The sequence below is a fragment of the Oncorhynchus gorbuscha genome, linkage group LG01 (genome assembly GCF_021184085.1).
Source record: "Oncorhynchus gorbuscha isolate QuinsamMale2020 ecotype Even-year linkage group LG01, OgorEven_v1.0, whole genome shotgun sequence".
Taxonomy (NCBI): domain Eukaryota; kingdom Metazoa; phylum Chordata; class Actinopteri; order Salmoniformes; family Salmonidae; genus Oncorhynchus; species Oncorhynchus gorbuscha.
In genome coordinates this window covers 46,690,887-46,713,741 of record NC_060173.1, presented here as the reverse complement: position 1 = coordinate 46,713,741, position 22,855 = coordinate 46,690,887, and the positions used below count along the sequence as shown (strand labels likewise).

The 22,855-nt window shown below is 41.9% G+C and overlaps 2 protein-coding genes across 2 annotated transcripts; both read left to right on the top strand.

Moving 5' to 3' along the window:
- Positions 1-3,845: 3,845 nt before the first annotated feature.
- On the top strand, positions 3,846-8,106 carry LOC124009033 (arg8-vasotocin receptor-like). Its single transcript, XM_046320582.1, has 2 exons — positions 3,846-4,883; positions 5,563-8,106. The coding sequence occupies exons 1-2, from the start codon at positions 3,950-3,952 to the stop codon at positions 5,856-5,858; spliced, it is 1,230 nt and encodes a 409-aa protein (XP_046176538.1). The 5' UTR covers positions 3,846-3,949; the 3' UTR covers positions 5,859-8,106.
- Positions 8,107-20,050: 11,944 nt separating this feature from the next.
- On the top strand, positions 20,051-21,468 carry LOC124044087 (extensin-1-like). Its single transcript, XM_046363547.1, has 2 exons — positions 20,051-20,149; positions 20,356-21,468. The coding sequence occupies exons 1-2, from the start codon at positions 20,051-20,053 to the stop codon at positions 21,466-21,468; spliced, it is 1,212 nt and encodes a 403-aa protein (XP_046219503.1).
- The last annotated feature ends 1,387 nt before the right edge of the window (positions 21,469-22,855 follow it).

The window sequence follows — 22,855 nt, the reverse complement described above, 5'->3', positions numbered from 1 at the left end:
TATATCTTCCTATGGTTAAAAACCTAATGCCATGTTTGCTTAGGCATCCATATAGCACCTGGAGAGAACTAGAACACAGTATATAAAACTTACATAAGCCTTCATTTATAAGTGGCTGCATCAACAGTAGTGCAGTTCTGTCAGTCCACTTCTCTAAGTCTGTGGACTTTCGTAAAAACCGAGGTTGCATCTCCTATTTGATTTAGACTTTAGATTTGAAGACAGATATTTGCTCATAGACACAGTTTAATCACTGGTTTTATGTATAATTGTAATTTAATTTGAGGGACACATATACAGAGTAAAAGAAAATGGATTTTTCCAGGGACTGAAAGTGAAGTAGGCTGCCTACTGACTTTTGACCTTCAGGAGGCAGCTCTTGTCCTCTTTTTTTACACTTACTTTAATATTCTTTAGTGAGTTGTTGTTTTGAGTCATTTCAGAAGGCGTGGGTGTCATATGCAGACTATGAAATATTTTTAATTGAACTACTGCATTGGGTTGTCTTGTAGAGCAACCATTGTGTAACCTACCTCTCAGTAAGAGTTTTAATAAGGTACTCCTTCAGTACACAGGCTCCAAAGATTCAAGCCTCCAAGCCAGAAGAAACACGATGAAGTTTGCAACCTGGTCTCAGAGAATTTTGTATTATTCAGTATGTAAATCCAAGACACTCCATATGTTATGATTCTTATGGTATGTATTAATTTGTGACTGTCCATCACCCATTTCGTGTGATATGTTATGAATTACAATTCATATGATATGTTACGAATTTGAAAAACGTATATGTTACGAATTCTAGCTAGGTGGCTAATGTTAGCTAGCTCGCTAACATTATCTAGGCTAGGGGTTAATGTTAGGGTAAAGTTTAGGATTTAGCTAAAAGGTTAGGGGAAGAGATAGCTAACATGCTAAGTAGTTGTAAAGGAGATTAAAATTAGAAAGTAGTTGAAAAGTTGCTAATTAGTTAGAGTTGTCCATGATGCCATTTTAACTCACAACCTTTGGGTTGCTTGACATTCGCTGTATACAAGTAGTGATTTATTCTATGAAATCCTGAACAAGTGAGTTCGAAATTGAGGTGTCATAAAAATAAAATGAACCCCCCTCCCCACCATTATAAATTGCACACCCTCCACCCTCATAAAATTAACTCAAAATTAACTGTAGCAACCCTGTGTTTATAAACGTGGGTATTGACTTGACCACTTCAGCATGGTTAGTGGCACAGTCGATGCCACGCAGGGCCACGGGCCAAAGGGTTGAGGGGTGCCGACCACCACAGATTCTGTAAGTAAGCATTTCACTGTAATCTGTTGTATTTGGCGCATGTGACTAATAAAATTTGATTTGATGATCTCACTCCTCGGGAGCTTCATGAAATGTTTTTCCATGGCCGATCAGCCGCACACAAGCCTAAGATCACCACACACAATGCCAAGCGTTATTTGAAATGGTGCAAACCTCGTCGCCATTGGACTCTGAAGCAGTGAAGTGCGTTCTCTGAAGTGATGAATCACGATTCACAATCTGGCAGTCCGACGGACGAATCTGGGTTTGGCGGAAGCCAGGAGAATGCTACCTGCCCGAATGCATAGTATCAAAGGTAAAGTTTGGTGGAGGAGGAATAATTGTATGGGGCTGTTTTTCCTCAACACCTCAACTGCATCAAACACCTTTGGGATGAATTGGAATGCAGAATGAGAGCCAGGCCAGCATCAGTGCCCGACCTCACTAATGCTCATTGTTGAATGGAAGCAAGTCCCCGCAGCAATGTTCCAACATCTAGTGGAAAGCCTTAGCAGAAATGTGGAGGCTGTTACAGCAGCAAAGGAGGACCAAATCCATATTAAAACACCTACAATTTTGTAATGAGATTTTCGACGAGCAGGTCCTAATTTGTCCTCATACTTTTGGTCATGTAGTGTATGACATTGGTATAAAAAAAGGAGGCTGACAAAAAATCCACAACGTTGCAAGTATAAGCAGAACCCTAATAAACTCTAAGCCAAGGTGCATTGCCTGCTGTCTTTGAGGTGATTCAGAATTTCCATTCAGGCTGCCGTAGACGTAACGCACATTCTCTCGGTTCTCCAGGAAGGAGGGAGGGAAGGTGGTCTGTGTGGAGGATGTTGAGCAGACAGACACAACCCGGTTCTCACTGCTTATGAAACACAGAGCCTGGAGCACAGCGAACAGCTCATCACCTCCCCTATGAACCCCCAGAAACAGGACACAGCAGCCCAAGCAGGGCACGATGTTTATCTCTATGGGACAAGGGTATGCAGCCCCGTGGCATCATTGTTGGTCCTCTTAGTGATTCTGATGCATTGGAAAATGCGTGCACTACGGCAGAGGATTAGCAGGAACATTTGATGATTGCAGTAAGTCATTTGAGCTGAGGCGCAATTCAGACGACATTCCTGTGTGAACTGGAGAATCAGGTTTCATCACTGACCACAGCCAGAGTTCTTTCCGCTGAGACATTGATGAAACTACAGTGTCGTGTGGTAGGATGCCAGTAGAGGCACATGCCTAGTAACATCATAATCATCAGGACCAGATGGTTTTGACCAACAAAACAGCGGTTTTTGTCATCACTTTACTGGGGCTGCAGTTGTAAATTGTGTCGGACATTTTTAGGGGTTCACTTCAAAACCACACCTACATCACAATAATTGTCAGATAAAGAGGAGCTCTAAAGAATCGCACAATGACAAGACTCCTAGACCAAACAAGGCTGGGGGGGGGGTAGAGCAAGTGCAAGCTCATACTTCAGCACTCAGTGAATTTCTTTATTCTCACATATCTATATTGAGGAGCATTCGCACAGGCTGTAAGGTCCTCATACCTATTATGAAATATATATATTAAAATGTCATGCTTTTTTTTAGTTCTGTCCAACTGTAAACCATATTTGGTCTTTGAAGTTGATTTCTTGCACAACGTGGATTTGGATATTCATCTAACAAGTATTCACATAAAGAATTTCAACTTCAAGAGCGCCAACAATCCAAGTTTAAACATAGCCACAATAACACAATTTCAAGAGCATCGAATCTTGACAAAGTTTAAACAGTTCATCAGTGTTTTGATTACACAAAGCTAACCACAGCTGAGGTGAATTGAACTGCTTCAAAGCCGCCATCATTCCTGCTTCCATTGAAACTGTTATTTATCTGTTAGTTAGTGTCACGTTCCCCATCAAGAAAACCAAACATGTCGCTCAACCGAACCTCTTTCCTCCAGCTTCTCAGTAGATGAAAATAAACAGTTTATGCATTGTGTAAGGCAATTTTCTTGATTTCGTTCTGTATTCAATTTGTAAAATGTTGCATCTTAATTATTGAGACAGTATTTTATACAATAATCTGAGTAGGACTTGATTCGCTATCAGATGTGTTATAATAACGGAGAGGTGCATCCGTTACGCATTGCGGAATTGTTCAAGCTATTAAATGGCACGAGAAACATGAGTAAAATAATAGATTGGAAACAATAATAAATACATTTTATATTTTAAACTGTATTTTAGCAATCGAATGTTTTACATTAAAAAGTTGCATTATTGTTTGCGTAATTCCAGATCAAATGTGCTCATTTTGTCACACAAGACAGTAATTTTCAAAGCTAGTCTTCAAAATATTAGAGGTTGTGTGCAGGCGATTTGGTGATTTGGGGGGTTGTTTCCAGTTTTGCGCAATTTGACTGGCTGCCATATGATACAGAAGTGGGTAAGGCAAAACCAGCTCAGCGCGTGGTGGCTGAAATTTGATTCGCGTTTAAAAGGCCCAGCAACTCAGAAACCGAGAAGAGTTCGTTGGAGTCCTTTACCCGTCAGCTTCAGGTAGCTCCTTATAAAGAGAGAGACTCAACTCTGCCCCTCTAGAACTGTAACTAGGGCCAAGGATCACACAGGAGGGCTGTGCTATGCACACTCCCGTACATGCACTCCTCTCTTAACGGAGTCAACCAGTCTCTGGTGTTCAGTCCTACGAATGATCCGATGATGGGGATCATTGGCAATGGCACCGTCCTCCCGAACGTGAGCGATCCTTTCGGTAGAAACGAAGAGGTCGCAAAAATAGAGATAACGGTCCTGAGCATCACCTTTGTGGTGGCCGTGATTGGGAACGTCAGTGTTTTGCTGGCCATGTACAACACTAAGAAAAAGACGTCGAGAATGCACCTCTTCATCCGGCACCTTAGTATTGCTGACCTAGTGGTCGCCTTCTTTCAGGTCCTGCCGCAGATATGCTGGGAGATCACCTTTCGCTTCTACGGACCAGATTTCCTGTGCAGGATAGTGAAGCACCTCCAGGTGATGGGCATGTTCGCCTCCACCTACATGATGGTGATGATGACCCTGGACCGTTACATCGCCATCTGCCACCCTCTGAAAACCCTCCAGCAGCCCACCCAGCGGTCTTACATCATGATCATTAGCACCTGGATGAGTAGTCTGGTCCTCAGCATGCCGCAGTACTTTATATTCTCCCTGAGTGAGATTAAGAACGGCTCCGAGGTATACGACTGCTGGGGCCACTTCATAGAACCGTGGGGCGTAAAAGCATACATTACTTGGATAACCGTTGGCATCTTCCTCATCCCCGTGTTCATTCTGATGATATTCTACGGGTTCATCTGCCACAGCATATGGAAAAATATCAAGTATAAGACCAAGAAGACACCCGTGGGAGGTGCGTCTAAAAACGGTCTAATGGGCAAGAACTCCGTTAGCAGCGTCACCACTATATCCAGAGCGAAGTTGAGAACGGTCAAAATGACTTTTGTGATTGTTGTGGCGTACATTATTTGCTGGTCACCTTTCTTCATCGTACAGATGTGGTCGGTTTGGGATGAGAACTTCGCATGGGATGGTAAGGGACTTCAGTGTATCGGAAAAAAATATTGGATTGCGCACACAAAATCAAAGGGTGAACCTTGATATAGAATAAATAACATGACCCACTGGGCACACAATGGCTGAATCAACGTTGTCTCCACGTCATTTCCATGAGATATCTTCTCTCAATGATCTGTCTCCCTCTACAAATAGCTACTGTGGAAGCCATAGTCTATATAAGGGGTTGCGCGGTGATGTATCTATTCTGTGCCAAAAAGCCCATTGCTTTTATGCATTAACTGGGATGCATATTTTTTTTCTATAAATGTCAATGAGAATTGACGAGAAGTAGGCTACGTATACAGTTGAAGAAGTATAGAAATTAATCTATTTTTGTCTTGGATATAAATTCTAATTCTGCATAATCCATTGAGCACTGTGCGCCCTGCATTAAAATACAGACTGTATAGAATCTAAATTAAATATAACAAAAATAAGCATACCATATACGGTGTGTTGACATAAAATACGAAGTCATGTCATTAATATCAGGTGTTTAAATAGGCCTGTAGATCTGCCTGTAATTGATTGTGCCATGCAATTATGTAATGCCTACAAGCTAATGTTCTGTGAACTTCACTGCACCGTTGATTTCTACCACAGCTATTGGACTAATTATCTTTTGGTCATTTGTTTTTACCCTTCCCATGCAGATTCTGAGAACACGGCTGTCTCGCTGTCTGCGCTCCTCGCGAGTCTTAACAGCTGCTGTAACCCGTGGATATACATGATCTTCAGCGGGCATCTCCTACACGACTTCACTCACTGTTTCCCGTGCTGTAATAACTTACGCCACAAGTTCAAGAAAGAGGACTCTGACAGCAGTCTCCGGAGAAATACGCTATTGAGTAAAATGACCAACCGGAGCCCAACATGCAGTTCGGGCACATGGAAAGACCCTGACAACTCGACCAAGTCTTCCGTTCCATCTATCCAAACGGAGACCTAACACAGCGCGTTTTAAAAGCACAAACACACGACAGAGATGAATTATAGTTAATTAACTCTTATTGACTTGACAATTATACAACTTTCAAGGTACCACTTAAAACCGTTGAGATATTGACGCTGATTGATTATTTCATGTGTCTCTAAAATATATTTGTGATTATGAAGTGGTTTTGGGGTTTATTGTCTGGTATGCCAGTCTTGACAACGTCAAAAGTGATAAACTATTTATTCTGGTATAAACCATTATTATATATGTGTGCCATATACAGTCCAGTGTTTCATCAGGTTCAAAACCTGATTCTCTGGAGTCTACTATTGTTAATAATGACTGAATTAGGCTACATCAGATCTGAATTTGAAAATGTATAGTGGAAAAGAAACAGGTCATCTGAACATATTTACATTTCCAACAGCCACAGCTATATCACCTGAGTTCTTTTTCTTTTTCACATCCTATAACATTCCACATTCCAGAGTTCTCTTTTCTATGTATTCTGAGTTGACATGATCCAGCCTAGGGATTTCTACAGCAAAACCCAGACCACTTCGGATGACAAATTACAGATCCGTGACCAAGATGCATGATTTAGATTATCACAGTCATGCTATTAAAAGTAAATGCACTTTTCTTTTGATAACAGTTAGCCTGCTGTTTGTTTGTGTGTGTGACTATGTGTTGGTCATATATGCCCAGTGAGCCTATATCTCAGTGTGAAATTAAATACATTTGGCCCTCACTGTTTACAAAGTAACAGAGGTGCCTGTCTGCCGGCCTGGTTGACTTCTACACAGACCCCCCATGGTGTGTTGTGGTCAGAATGGCTCTTCCATTAGCCACGTCTTCTAGTAACCAAGAGGATCAGCTCTTTTAGGTGGCTGACCTTATTTTGTCCCGTGTCTCCCAACTACTGTTTTGCATCCTTGTTTTTCAAGCCTGAACCAAAGATAAATGGATTCTGTATAAAAGCTGCATGTGTGCTTGAAATCAGGATCTCAATTCTACCTCACATTGGACCATTTTCCATCCTTTTCTTCAGTGACTATTTCCCAAAACAATTCGTAGCTCATAAATCTATGAGAAATTGTTTCTGCTGCATTTAGAACCCTTAAAAAATGACCTTAATCTAAATGTCCATTGGGACATTATCATTAGTCATCTCGTTTATACAGTTCAACAATGTCGTTAAGGCCGTCATTGTAGGTCGTCATTGTAAATAAAAATGTGTTCTTACCTGACTTGCCTAGTTAAATAAAGGTTAAATATATATATATATTTTTAAATAACCCCTAGTTAAATCACTGGCCTCCGTGGCTGGAGCATCTGTGGACAATGTTGAGAGACCAGATGTGAGTGTCCCTCAGCTTGAGAATAACTAACTGGTTGTGCCATGTACTATGTATGCATTAACCTCATCCCCATGGTATTTTCCTACAGAGAGAGAATTGTCTGGTGGATGAGATGAACTGTTTATGAATGTATGTTTAGGGGGTGAAGTGAGTGAAATAGTAGGGGCCGTTTGAGAAGAAATAGAGCCTACTGTTCTGTATAAGCCATAAGGTATGTATGGCTTATATATATATATATATATATATATATATGTGTGTGTGTGTCACAGCTCCTCCCATATCCTCCACATCAGTAGGCAGGTAGCCTAGTGGTAGCCTAGTGGCTAGAGTGTTGGACTAGTAACCGAAAGGTTGCAAGATCAAATCCCTGAGCCGACAAGATAAAAAATCTGTTGTTCTGCCCCTGAACAAGGCAGTTAACCCACTGTTCCTAGGCCGTCATTGAAAAAAAGAATTAGTTCTTAACTGACTTACCTAGTTAAATAAAAGTAAAAAAATTAATAATCTGCAACATTTGAAAAAATACACCTTCCACAACATGGGCTCCTGGTTAAAAACTCACACAGACGTGCTTTTGGACACAGCCCACATTGTAGCACACTACACAATTTGCTGTACTTTTCATGCCAATGTATTCTATAGGATGTGACTGACATTTCATTGCCAGACAAAATAAGAATGTACTAAAAAGAAAATACTGACGTAAAATATTAAATCTCAAGTAAAGGTTTTCCTGTTTGTATATACAGGATGTACTATACAACTGGAATGTATGCTTCTATAGAACATGTCTTTTGCCAGTGTTGAAGTTATCTATATGAATAATTTATGTAAAGGTGTGTAATATGACTTTGTATCTATTTACTCCTGCTTGTACACATTGTAAAGACAATATATATCGCCGGAAATATAAAGTAAATATTCTATACAAAATAAGTAATGTCTCTGTCTCTTTTTAAAATAAGTAGCAAAGGAGACACTTTTTGTATACTCAGGAGAAGGGGAACACTGATGTGTCTGAAATGCCACCCTATTCCCTATAGTGGACTGCTTTTGACCAGGGCCCATAGGGCTCAAAATTAGGTCTGAAGTAGGCTAGTGTCCTATATAAGGAAAAGAGTTAGTGGTGTGCGGGTCAGCTGTTTGTTCACCCGCACCCCAACCACCCGACTATTGGTGATAAAGTGAAAATCTGAGGCTCGCACCCGAACCGAACCCTGAAATATAGACAATGTGCTATACAGTCAGAGATGGCATAACAATTTTTTTGACGGGCCTTTTAGATAGGCCTATGTTTCTGCTTAATCAACATGTCTATAATACAGTAGGCCTATGCAGCTGTGAAAACTACCCAACATCTTTCGGCTTGGATGCATGTTTTACTCTATGTGGTTGAAACAGGCTACTGTCAGCTTTTATGTTGCTGATAAAGATAGAACCATTACAGACTGTGACAAACCAAGCATTAATTCTCTCAAGATGTTGAAATAAATAAATAAATCATATTTCGCCACTCCTTTTCCCAAGTAAAAATCTACATTTGGTGTACCATTTTACAGCAAGAAAATGTATTCGGGCAAGTTTTTTTAATAGTTTTTTTATTTCACCTTTATTTAACCAGGTAGGCAAGTTGAGAACAAGTTCTCATTTACAATTGCGACCTGGCCAAGATAAAGCAAAGCAGTTCGACAGATACAACCACACAGAGTTACACATGGAGTAAAACAAACATACAGTCAATAATACAGTATAAACAAGTCTATATACAATGTGAGCAAATGAGGTGAGAAGGGAGGTAAAGGCAAAAAAGGCCATGGTGGCAAAGTAAATACAATATAGCAAGTAAAACACTGGAATGGTAGTTTTGCAATGGAAGAATGTGCAAAGTAGACATAAAAATAATGGGGTGCAAAGGAGCAAAATAAATAAATAAATTAAATACAGTTGGGAAAGAGGTAGTTGTTTGGGCTAAATTATAGGTGGGCTATGTACAGGTGCAGTAATCTGTAAGATGCTCTGACAGTTGGTGCTTAAAGCTAGTGAGGGAGATAAGTGTTTCCAGTTTCAGAGATTTTTGCAGTTCGTTCCAGTCACTGGCAGCAGAGAACTGGAAGGAGAGGCGGCCAAAGAAAGAATTGGTTTTGGGGGTGACCAGAGAGATATACCTGCTGGAGCGTGTGCTACAGGTGGGAGATGCTATGGTGACCAGCGAGCTGAGATAAGGGGGACTTTACCTAGCAGGGTCTTGTAGATGACATGGAGCCAGTGGGTTTGGCGACGAGTATGAAGCGAGGGCCAGCCAACGAGAGCGTACAGGTCGCAATGGTGGGTAGTATATGGGGCTTTGGTGACAAAACGGATTGCACTGTGATAGACTGCATCCAATTTGTTGAGTAGGGTATTGGAGGCTATTTTGTAAATGACATCGCCAAAGTCGAGGATTGGTAGGATGGTCAGTTTTACAAGGGTATGTTTGGCAGCATGAGTGAAGGATGCTTTGTTGCGAAATAGGAAGCCAATTCTAGATTTAACTTTGGATTGGAGATGTTTAATATGGGTCTGGAAGGAGAGTTTACAGTCTAACCAGACACCTAAGTATTTGTAGTTGTCCACGTATCCTAAGTCAGAGCCGTCCAGAGTAGTGATGTTGGACAGGCGGGTAGGTGCAGGTAGCGATCGGTTGAAGAGCATGGATTTAGTTTTACTTGTATTTAAGAGCAATTGGAGGCCACGGAAGGAGAGTTGTATGGCATTGAAGCTTGCCTGGAGGGTTGTTAACACAGTGTCCAAAGAAGGGCCGGAAGTATACAGAATGGTGTCGTCTGCGTAGAGGTGGATCAGGGACTCACCAGCAGCAAGAGCGACCTAGGGTAGCCCTTATTCTAAAGCTTAGAATAAGGGCTATGCACAAATGCCAGATACAAAATAATGAAATATAACCTCAGTGTAACCTGAATTGCAGAATAATGTTACATTTATGGATTTTTAATATATTGTTTCTCTTTATTCAACACCAGGCTACACAATATGCTGTACTTTTCATACCAATGTATTCTATAGGATGTGACTGACATTTCATTGCCAGACCAAATAAGAATGTACTAAAAGGAAAATCATGACGTAAAATAAAAAATCTCAAGTAAAGGTTTTCCAATTTGTATATACAGAATGTACTGTACAACTGGAATGTATGTTTCTATAGAACACATGTTTTGCCAGTGTTGAAGCCAGCCACCTGCCCTTCGTACACACATTCCATGACCCTAAACCCACGTCTCACAGATATAAACACAGCGACTTCGTCTCGGGCCATACAACACCCGTGCCAAAACATCCTCCAAACCATGGTTTCTCTGGGATTTTTACTTACAGTGCCTTTGGAAAGTGTTCAGATCCCTTGACTTTTTCCACATTTTGTTAAGTTACAGCCTCATTCTAAAATGGATTAAAACACTTAAAAATCCACATCAATCTACACACAATACCCCATAAAGACAAAGCAAAAACAGGTTTTAATAAATGTTTGCTCATTTTTTAATTTTTAAAATTTCACATTTACATAAGTATTCAGACACTTGACTCATTCTTCTCTGCAGATCCTCTCAAGCTCCGTCAGGTTGGATGGGAAGCGTCGCTGCACAGCTATTTTCAGGGCTTTCCAGAGGTATTCGATCGGGTTCAAGTCTGGGCTCTGGCTGGGCCACTCAACATCTCCAGGATGATCAATGGAAACAGGATGCACCCGAGTTCAATTTCGAGTCTCATAGCAAAGTGTCTGAATAGTTATGAAATAATTTATTTCTGTTTGAAAGTTTTTATAAATTTGAAAACATTAAAAAAACTGTTTTTGTACATACAGTGCATTCTGGAAGTATTCAGACCCCATTGTTTTATTCAGACTTTGTTACATTACAGCCTTATTCTGTAATGGATAATTCCCCCCTCATCAATCTACACACAATACCCCATAATGACAAAGCAAAAACTGTTTTTTAGAAATATTTGCAGATTTATAAAAAAGTAAAAAACAGAAATATCACATTTGTATAATTATTCAGACCGTTTACTCAGTACTTTTTGAAGCAGCATTGGCAGTGATTACAGCCTCAAGTCTTCTTGTTTATGATGCTAAAAGCTTGGGACACCTGTATTTGGGGAGTTTCTGCTTCTTTGCAGATCCTCTCAAGTTCTGTCAGGTTGGATGGGGAGTGTCGATGAACAGCTATTTTCAGGGTCTCTCCAGAGATGTTAGATCGGGTTCAAGTCCGGGCTCGGGCTGGGCCACACAAGGACATTCAGATACCTGTCCTGAAGCCCATCCTGCGTTTTCTTGGCTATGTGCTAAGGGTTGTTGTTTTTACATTTAAGTCATTTAGCAGACGCTCTTATCCAGAGCGAGTTGCAGTAATCCAGACGGGAGATGACAAGTGCCTGGATTATGACCTGCGCCGCTTCCTGTGTGAGGCAGGGTCGTACTCTGCGGATGTTGTAGAGCATGAACCTACAGGAACGGGCCACCGCCTTGATGTTAGTTGAGAACGACAGGGTGTTGTCCAGGATCACGCCAAGGTTCTTAGCGCTCTGGGAGGAGGACACAATGGAGTTGTCAACCGTGATGGCGAGATCATGGAATGGGCAGTCCTTCCCCAGGAGGAAGAGCAGCTCCGTCTTGCCGAAGTTCAGCTTGAGGTGGTGATCCGTCATCCACACTGATATGTCTGCCAGACATGCAGAGATGCGATTCGCCACCTGGTCATCAGAAGGGGGAAAGGAGAAGATTAATTGTGTGTCGTCTGCATAGCAATGATAGGAGAGACCATGTGAGGTTATGACAGAGCCAAGTGACTTGGTGTATAGCGAGAATAGGAGAGGGCCTAGAACAGAGCCCTGGGGGACACCAGTGGTGAGAGCGCGTGGTGAGGAGACAGATTCTCGCCACGCCACCTGGTAGGAGCGACCTGTCAGGTAGGACGCAATCCAAGCGTGGGCCGCGCCGGAGATGCCCAACTCGGAGAGGGTGGAGAGGAGGATCTGATGGTTCACAGTATCGAAGGCAGCCGATAGGTCTAGAAGGATGAGAGCAGAGGAGAGAGAGTTAGCTTTAGCGGTGCGGAGCGCCTCCGTGATACGTGATACGTTTTGTTGGAAGGTGAACATTCGCCCCCAGTCTGAGGTGCTGAGTGCTCTGGTCTGGTTTCATCAGACCATAGAATCTTGTTTCTAATGGTCCGAAAGGCCTTTTACTGAGGAGTGACTACCATCTGGCCACTTTACCATAAAAGGGCTGATTGGTGGAACAAGGCCATTCTCCCCCAATTGCTCAGTTTGGCCGGGCAGCCAGCTCTAGGAAGAGTCCAATCAATTGAATTTACCACAGTAGGACTCCAATCAAGTTGTAGCAACATCTTAAGGATGATCAATGGAAACAGGATGCACATGAGCTCAATTTCGAGTCTCATAGCAGGGTCTGAATGCCTATGTAAATAATATATCTGTAAGGTATCTGTTTTTTGTTGTTCCCAACATTTTTAAAAACCTCTTTTCACTTTGTCATTTTGGCGATGTTGGGTGTAGATTGATGAGGGGTACAAATCCATTTAATGCATTTTAGAATAAGGTTGTAATGTAGCAAAATGTGGAAAAAGTCAAGGGTTCTGAATACTTTCAGAATGCACTGTGTATTCCATGCCATGCACAGAGACACCAGAAACAGTGTTCTCTATCCAGGAGAGTTCAGAGAGATACAGTAGCCTACACAGTTTGCTCTATTATATCTGCAACTTATCGCACTAAGAAGCATTATGTTATAGAACTTGTTCTTTGGGTCTCAATTCCACCATACATGGTAAGAGAATGATAAGGGAATAAACTATTGATATCATAATCTTATATAATATGTTACGGATGATCATCAAATTTGGCCGCAGAGTTTTCAGAGATAATTAGGAGGGGTCTTGATGGGTCCCTCAGATTAAGAGTCATTTTGATCATCATGTGTTATGTAGAGATAACTCATCGGCAGATGCTTGTCAATTTGTTTCCTTGTTACTCAGGGAAGAAAATAACCTCCAATGTTGTTTTCATTGCAGGAAGAATGTTCCATTATCTTCACTGTCTGTCTGGACACACACACATGCATGTACAGTACACAAACACATACACCTACAAGACCAGCATCCCGGAGTTGCCTCTTCACTGTTGACATTGAGACTGGTGTTTTGCGGGTACTATTTAATGACGCTGTCAGTTGAGGACTTGTGAGGCATCTGTTTCTCAAACTAGACACTCTAATGTACTTGTCCTCTTGCTCAGTTGTGCACCAGGGCCTCCCACTCCTCTTTCTATTCTGGTTAGAGTCTGTTTGCACTGTTCTGTGACGGGAGCAGTACACAGCGTTGTACAATATCTTCAGTTTCTTGACAATTTCTCGCATTGAATAGCCTTAATTTCTCAGAGCAAGAATAGACTGATGAGTTTCAGAAGAAAGGTCTTTGTTTCTGACCATTTTGAGCCCCTAATCAAACCCATAAATGCTGATGCTCCAGATACTCAACTAGTCTAAAGAAGGCCAGTTTTATTGCTTCTTTAAATCAGAACAACAGTTTCAGCTGTGCTAACATAATTGCAAAATGGTTTTCTAATGATCAATTAGCCTTTTAAAATTATAAAAACTTGGATTAGCTAACACAACATGGCATTGGAACACCGGAGTGATGGTTGCTGATAATGGGCCTCTGTACACTTATGTACCATAATTGCTGCACTATTAAGTGCACCTGAATATAAACCGCACCCACTGAATTATTAAAAAAAAGATGTATTTTGTACATAAATAAGCCGCACGTGTCTATAAGCCGCAGGTGCCTACCGGTACATTGAAACAAATGAACTTCACACAGCCTTTAAACGAAACACGGTTTGTAACAAAAATAAATAGGCTCGGTGTCGGAGATGAATAGCTTCAGAATTGCTTCATCCGATGTTGGATCATTTTCATTGTCGCTCTCGTCACTTTCATCCGGAGGCAAATACCCCGCTGAGCTCATGCTGCCCCTTCAACACGCAGCAGTCCAGCCTTTCGAAACCCGTTGATGATAGTGGATTTTTTGACAATGCTCCACGCTGTCAGGACCCACTGGCAGACTTGACCATAAGTTGCTCTTCGCATGCAGCCCGTTTTAGTGAAGGATTTCTCCCCACTTGTCATCCAAGCCTCCCACTGAACAAGGAGCGCCACCTTAAATGCACGATTTACACTGATGTCGAGTGGCTGCAAATACTTTGGGCCATCTGCTTTTCTTCCCTCTGAAAGCTTTTGTTGTCTTTCTGCACTGAGTCAGTTCTTCACGCTGCTGTTTCCAACGTCTTATCATCGACTCATTAAGGCCAAGCTCCCATGCAGCAGCTCTATTTCCTTTTCCAAAAGCCAGATTTATCGCCTTCAACTTGAAATCTGCATCATATGCACACCTCATTATGATTATATTTTACAAAATATACAGTGTTATAACAATGTACAGTGTTATAACAATGTAGATTGTCTTAATGGATATCTGTTTAGATCCATTTGTTATTTTATTACAGGAGCTAAACAGAAATGAAATGTAGGTGGCAACGTTAAGGGGAATGTATTTTTCACAAGCCCTTCACTTGTAAAGGAAGTGTCTCCACCTACCCACAAGTTGTCCTAAATTGCACCCTATTCAATCAATCAATCCATCAATAAAATTTATTTATTTAGCCTTTTACATCAGCAGTTGTCCCAAAGTGCTCATACAAAAATCCAGCATAAAACCCTGAAAAGCAAGCAATGCAGATGTAGAATCAAAGTGCTTAGGAAAAACTCCCAAGAAAGGCCGGAACCTAAGAAGAAACCTAGAGAAGAACCAGGCTCTCCGGGGTGGCCAGTCCTCTTCTGACCAGATCGTACTTCGGGATTTTAAAACGTTCATACCATAGGTGACCAGCAGGGTCAAATAATAATCACAGTTACTATAGAGGTGAGAATTCAGTAAAGACTTAAATGTTGAGACAGCGTCTGAGTCTCTCACGTGGATTGGCAGACCATACCATAAAGTTGAGCTCTATAGGAGAAAGCCCTGCTCAAGCTCTTTGCTTAGAACTTCTAGGACCAATAAGGAGGACTGCGTCTTGTGACCATAGCGTATGTGTAGATATGTAAGGCATGACGAAACAGGAGAGATAGGTAGGAGCAAGTCCATGTAATGCTTTGTAGGTTAGCAGTAAAACCTTGAAATCAGTCCTAGCCTTAACACGAAGCCAGTGTAGAGAGGCTAGCACTAGTGTAATACGATCCAATTTTGGGGTTCTAGTCAAGATTCTAGCATTCGTATTTAGCACTAGCTGAAGTTTATTGAGTTATTTATCCACATAGCAGGAGTAGAGCACTGCAGTAATGTAATCTGGAAGTGACAAAAGCATGGATTAGAGAACGCTGAAAAAGTTTTGATATGTTCATCAAAAGAGAGATCAGGTTCTGGAGTAATGGCAAGGTCCTACACAGTTTTATTTCAGACAACTGTACAACCATCAAGATTCATTGTTAAATCAAATAGCAGATTTCTTTGATTCTTGGGACCTAAAACTGTCAGAGTTTAAAATTAAAACATTTGTTGCCATCCACTTCCTTATTTCTGAAATACAGGCTTCCAGGGTAGGCAATTTTGGGCTTCATCATGTTTCATTAAATTGTACAACTATGTGTCATCTGCATAGCAGTGAAAGTTGACATTGTGTTTCTGAATGACATCACCAAGAGGTAGCATACACTGAGTGCACAAAACATTAGCAACACCTGCTCTTTCATGACATAGACTGATGGTGAATCCAGGTGGAAGCTATGATCCCTTATTGATGTCACCTGTTAAATCTACTTCAATCAGTGTAGGTTAAGGGGAGGAGACAGGTTAAAGAAGGATTTTTAAGCCTTGAGATCATTCAGACATGGATTGTGTATGTGTGCCATTCAGAGTGTGAATGGGCAAGACAAAATATTTAAGATTTAAGTGCCTTTGAACAGGGTATGGTAGTAGGTGCCTGATGCGCCTGTTTGAGAACTACAAAGCTGCTGGTTTTGTCACTCTCAACACTTTCCCGTGTGTATCAAGAACGGTCCACTACCTAAAAGACATCCAGCCGGCTTGACAACTGTGGGAAGCATTGGCGTCAACATGGCCCAGCATCCCGGTGGAATGCTTTAAAAACCTTGTAGAGTCCCTGACCCGATGAATTGAGGCTGTTCTGAGTGCAAAAGGGGGTGCAACTCAATATTAGGAAGGTGAAAAACAACAGTGGTCCTAAAATGGAAACTTGAACACAAAATTACCATTGATTTGTCAGAGGACAAACCAGCCACAGAGACAAACTGATATCTTTCCGACAGATGAGATCTGTCGTGGAAATTACCACCAGGGACACCTGTAGTCAATCTTAAATGAATCATTCTTCATTATCAGCAAGCTGGAGAGGTTCAATCAAACTCAATGCACCATAGTACACGTCGTTCGGGAGCTCCCCCGGGGCAGTCCCGTTAGTTCTCTTATATACTGCTTACACAGACAAGTTATATTTGCATGATTTAGCTTATTTATTATTCATAATTCATTCATCATTAACATTTGGTTCATGCATGTGACTGACCAATACCTCACAAGGCTTCTTCTCTCTAAGCTGAGACCTTGAAACCGAGACACCCTTTTCGGTTCTCAAAACAATGTTCTGGGCGTACTGACAAATTGCTTATATTGATAGTGAGTACTGCTCACAGGCAGAATCAATCAGTCACTTGTATGAACTCAGTGAAATTGGTTATTAGAAAACCACAAACATAAAATGCTCCTTCACAGATATAAACCAAGCAAGAACTTGTCTGCGTAAACCAATTAGGGTTTCCAATCTCTCCAAAATAATGTAGCAATTTAGTGCACTATTTCTGACCAAGGCCCACTGGGCTCTGATCTGGTCAAAAGTAGTACAATATACAGGGAATAAATAGGGAGCCACTTGGGGCTGCAGTGGAGCAGGTTGAGAGCTTCATGTTCCTTGGTGTCCACATCAACAACAAACTAGCATGGTCCAAACACACCAAGAAAGTCGTGAAGAGGGCACGACAAAGCCTATTCCCCCTCAGGAAACTAAAAAGATTTGGCATGGGTCCTCAAAAGGTTCTACAGCTGCAACATCGAGAGCATTACTGACAGGTACGGCCACTGACCGCAAGGCACTACAGAGTGTAATGCAAACGGCCCAGTACATCACTGGGGCTAAGCTGCCTGCCACCCAGGACCTCTACACCAGGCAGTGTCAGAGGAAGGCCCTAAAAATGGTCAAAGACCCCAGTCATTGTCAAAGACCCTACTACCGCATGGCAAGAGGTACCGGAGTGCCAAGTCTAGGACAAAAATGCTTCTCAACAGTTTTTATCCCCAAGCCATAAGACTCCTGAACAAATCTTTGGGGCTGTAGGGTAGCCTAGTGGTTAGAGCATTGGAACTGTAACCGGAAGGTTGCAAGTTCAAACCCCTGAGCTGACAAGGTACAAATCTGTCGTTCTGTCCCTGAACAGGCAGTTAACCCACTGTTCCTAGGCCGTCATTGAAAATACACATTTTTTCTTAACTGACTTGCCTGGTTAAATAAAGATAAAATAATCAAATGGCAACCTGGAATATTTACATTGTGTGCCCCCAACGCCTCTTTTTATGCTGCTGTTACTCTCTGTTTATCATATATGCATAGTCACTTTAACTATTCATTCATGTACATACTACCTCAATTGGGCCGACCAACCAGTGCTTCCGCACATTGGCTAACCGGGCTACCTGTATTGTGTCCTGCCACCCACCACCCTCCAACCCCTCTTTTACGCTACTGCTACTCTCTGTTTATCATATATGCATAGTCACTTTAACCACATCTACATGTACATACTACCTCAATCAGCCTGACTAACCGGTGTCTGTATGTAGCCTCGTTACTTGTATACCGTGCTTCCACACCTGCATTGCTTGCTGTTTGGGGTTTTAGGCTGAGTTTCTGTACAGCACTTTGAGATATCAGTTGATGTACGAAGGGCTATATAAATACATTTATTTTGATTTGCTTTGTATAGCCTCGCTACTGTATATATTTACATTTACATTTAAGTCATTTAGCAGACGCTCTTATCCAGAGCGACTTACAGTATATAGCCTGTCGTTTTACTGTTGTTTAATTTCTTTACTTACCCTATTGTTCACCTAACACCTTTTTTTGCACTATTGGTTAGAGCCTGTAAGTAGGCATTTCACTGTAAGGTCTACACCTGTCGTAGTCGGCGCACGTGACAAATACACTTTGAAACTTTGATTTGGGATGCACCCACATCATCATGAAGAGGACCTCCCAGACACCAGGCTCTCCTGCAACATGTCCGCTCCCACTCCACAACAACAGTTTCCCCTTACGGTGCTATTGTTCTGCCCAGGTCCTCAGAACAATAACATTGTAATCTATTTGCCAATAACTTTTTAAATATCCCTCACTGATGCCAATTTCCAACAATAAACACCAAAAATGTTAGAGTAAAGTGCTGATTTGAGCTGGTTGTTAGTTTTTTTTGTCATGTTGCTACAGACGAAACACAGTCATTCATTCTTTTTGCATAGTTGCAAAAAGGACTGGTCGTCAGTTCAAAATGGTTGTTATGCAGGCTGGATAACCTTCTTGACAATTGCTAGCTAGCTAGCTAGCCAACTTCCCTTAACTTGATCAGTGACGTGATCAAACAGTACACGTGCTGCATTTTTGTTTGTTTGAGCTTTTTATCTATTGGTATTTACTTGGATATGTCCATGATAATGACGTTGATGCGTGATTTTGAGTTGTCTCGTCTCTTCTGGGCACAGTTAACTCCATGTATGGTACTACGGAGATCAAAGTTCAAAAGTGAAACATTGTTTCCGAGGTCAGACAGGCATAGGTCTTCAATGATATTCTTATGGAGGCGCAGTGATAATTTTCAGATGTAACTGTTAGCAGGCATAGGTGTGTATGCGATGGCCAATACAGCACAGGTTCGAATACTGCTCATCCAATTAGCATCCAGGATCCAAACAACCAGTTTCAAAAACGGTTATGTTTTTAAGTCAGCTTACTGCAGCATTCCCATAAGTCCTCTGTTCCTAGAATTGTGGGTCGGAATGTTTGATAGGAATGACCTCTTGGAACTCAAAGAACCTCCAAAGAAACACAGCTGCTGTCAGACTGCTGTTTCCTGTGACACACATGGACACTGCATGAGACGAGAAAAATTACATTCATAGATTCCTCAAAACAAGCCGTTGTTGTGAAACTAACCATTCTCCATTTCTTAAGATCAGGATCACCTTGAAAATAATATTGAACATAAGTTAATTAGAGAGTAAAACACATAGTTGTCCATTGTGGTTTAACTTTTGTTTGCGGGGGCCTTGAAAATGGCAAAGGCGTGAATTTCACAGAGGAATTCCAGGTAGAGTAAAATGCCAAATCATACATTTATTAATCAGAGGTGCTTTGATGTGTCTGGGATCACATGGCGAGGGCCTGTGGATGTCAAAAAAAAGATAGACAGTGGTTAGTCTTTCTCAGTGAACTCAGAGGCCAGGCAGGTGGCCAGGAATCAAAGGCAGAACCAGGAAGGTGAGATGGAGTCTACCAGGCCCACCTTCCGCCCACACAGCCAGAGATAGCCTGCCTAACCGAAGGGCTGGAATAGAAGTTTGGAAACAAAGTAACTACCTAAAGACTTAAAGCAGACCTTCGCTTGGCTGGTTGGCTTAATAACAAATCTTCCGCAGCACTATGACGTTGCAGTATTCAAATCCTCCTCAGCACTATGACACGGTGCAGTATTCAAATCCTCCTCAGCGTTATGACACGGTGCCACAGCACTATGACACGGTGCAGCTTACTGCAGCATTCCCATAAGTCCTCTGTTCCTAGAATTGTGGGTCGGAATGTTTGATAGGAATGACCTCTTGGAACTCAAAGAACCTCCAAAGAAACACAGCTGCTGTATGAGACGAGAAAATTACATTCATAGATTCCTCAAAACAAGCCGTTGTTGTAAAATGAAACTAACCATTCTCCATTCAAATCCTCCTCAGCGTTATGACACGGTGCCTCAGCACTATGGCACGGTGCAGTATTCAAATCCTCCTCAGCACTATGGCACGGTGCAGTATTCAAATCCTCCTCAGCACTATGGCACGGTGCAGTATTCAAATCCTCCTCAGCACTATGGCACGGTGCAGTATTCAAATCCTCCTCAGCGTTATGACACGGTGCCTCAGCACTATGGCACGGTGCAGTATTCAAATCCTCCTCAGCGTTATGACACGGTGCCTCAGCACTATGGCATGGTGCAGTATTCAAATCCTCCTCAGCACTATGGCACGGTGCAGTATTCAAATCCTCCTCAGCGTTATGACACGGTGCCTCAGCACTATGGCATGGTGCAGTATTCAAATCCTCCTCAGCACTATGACATGGTGCAGTATTCAAATCCCTCTCAGCACTATGACATGGTGCAGTATTCAAATCCTCCTCAGCACTATGGCACGGTGCAGTATTCAAATCCTCCTCAGCACTATGGCACGGTGCAGTATTCAAATCCTCCTCAGCACTATGGCACGGTGCAGTATTCAAATCCTCCTCAGCACTATGGCACGGTGCAGTATTCAAATCCTCCTCAGCACTATGGCACGGTGCAGTATTCAAATCCTCCTCAGCGTTATGACACGGTGCCTCAGCACTATGGCACGGTGCAGTATTCAAATCCTCCTCAGCGTTATGACACGGTGCCTCAGCACTATGGCATGGTGCAGTATTCAAATCCTCCTCAGCACTATGGCACGGTGCAGTATTCAAATCCTCCTCAGCGTTATGACACGGTGCCTCAGCACTATGGCATGGTGCAGTATTCAAATCCTCCTCAGCACTATGACATGGTGCAGTATTCAAATCCTCCTCAGCACTATGGCATGGTGCCGTATTCAAATCCTCCTCAGCACTATGGCATGGTGCAGTATTCAAATCCTCCTCAGCACTATGGCACGGTGCAGTATTCAAATCCTCCTCAGCGTTATGACACGGTGCCTCAGCACTATGGCACAGTGCAGTATTCAAATCCTCCTCAGCGTTATGACATGTTGCAGTATTCAAATCCTCCTCAGCGTTATGACACGGTGCCTCAGCACTATGGCACGGTGCAGTATTAAAATCCATAGAAATAGAATGATAAAAACGGGCGTCCCCTTTCAAGTCAATTATGGCACAATGGGTGGACTGGCAGCCATGCTAGTGTACCCATTGGAGCAAAACAGAAAGTAAAAGCAGGAAGTTTACCCATCAATCTGTGCTGTGATTTGTTGAATCAACTCAACTGACATTACAAAAAATACATTCCATTGCATGAGTGACAGAAGCATAATTTGAATGAACATTCTACATTACCATGGAAATGATTGCATACTGATCACATACTGTACAAGGCAGCCATGGCGAGTGTACCCATGTGTTTACCAAGGTTGCCAGGGTTAGAGGTTCCAAGCCTGTTCTACTGTATTCATTCTATTTCTATGTTCAAGTCCTCAGCACTATGACAAGGTGCAGTACTCAAGTAATTCCAGTGAAAATATATAGTAAGGAGTATCTTCATTTCCATCAAATTACTGAAAATAATATTTTTATTGATTTTAGACACATATTTACAAGAATCTCACTTTACAGAACCTAAGCAATACACAAGACGTAATATGAAGGATAACAATAAGATGAGTGAACCCAACTCTGATCGACAGTAACTCAAGCCTGTCAAAGTGACACAATTGATAAACAACGCAAGGTTGCGGGATGTCACCATGCATTCAGCAGTACCAGAGGAAAACCTGCAGGACATATTAACACACACAAATCCCATTCCTCCACTGCTCTGTGGTTGCTTGGAACCCCAACAATAGTCATGTCCTTGCTAATGATTCATAAATAGACTGAGTGTGTGTCCCTAGTGGTGTAGTGGTGCCTAGAGAAGTGGATATACTCCACGGTCCGCCCGGCGAAGGAAAGGCACCCCGTGTGAAAAATTCAATGACAAACAGTGACATATACTCTAAGTAACCTAAAATGATGAATCCCATATTGGTCTTTCACAGTCAGGCCAACCCAAGCTGTACTGTGCAAGTAAGCTAATAGCAGGTATATTATTGAAATAGATAAATGAGACTGTCAACTGAGTCAGAAATGGACAGGTTTCAGATTTGTCCCGTTTTTGTACAGGTTTTCACTGTCACACTTTTTAATAGAAAAACAAAAACATTGGATGTTCTAAGTCCACAACAACGCTTAAACCACATCAGGAGACCATTTATGAGTTCTGGGAAAGATCAAGGAAAATGTTATGTTTGAGTGTAGTTATCATTTAATTCAACTGTGCAGGCACCTTGCACTGTTATTTGGTTGGCAGTGTTTCTGTAGCTCACATGAGATCTCTGTCCATGAGACTGCTTGCATGTGGGGATATTTTAGAACAGCCGTTTCCCGCAAATTACCTTTTGGAACATTTTGCGCATAGGCCTACCGCTGTGTGCACATTGTTGTACTTAAAAT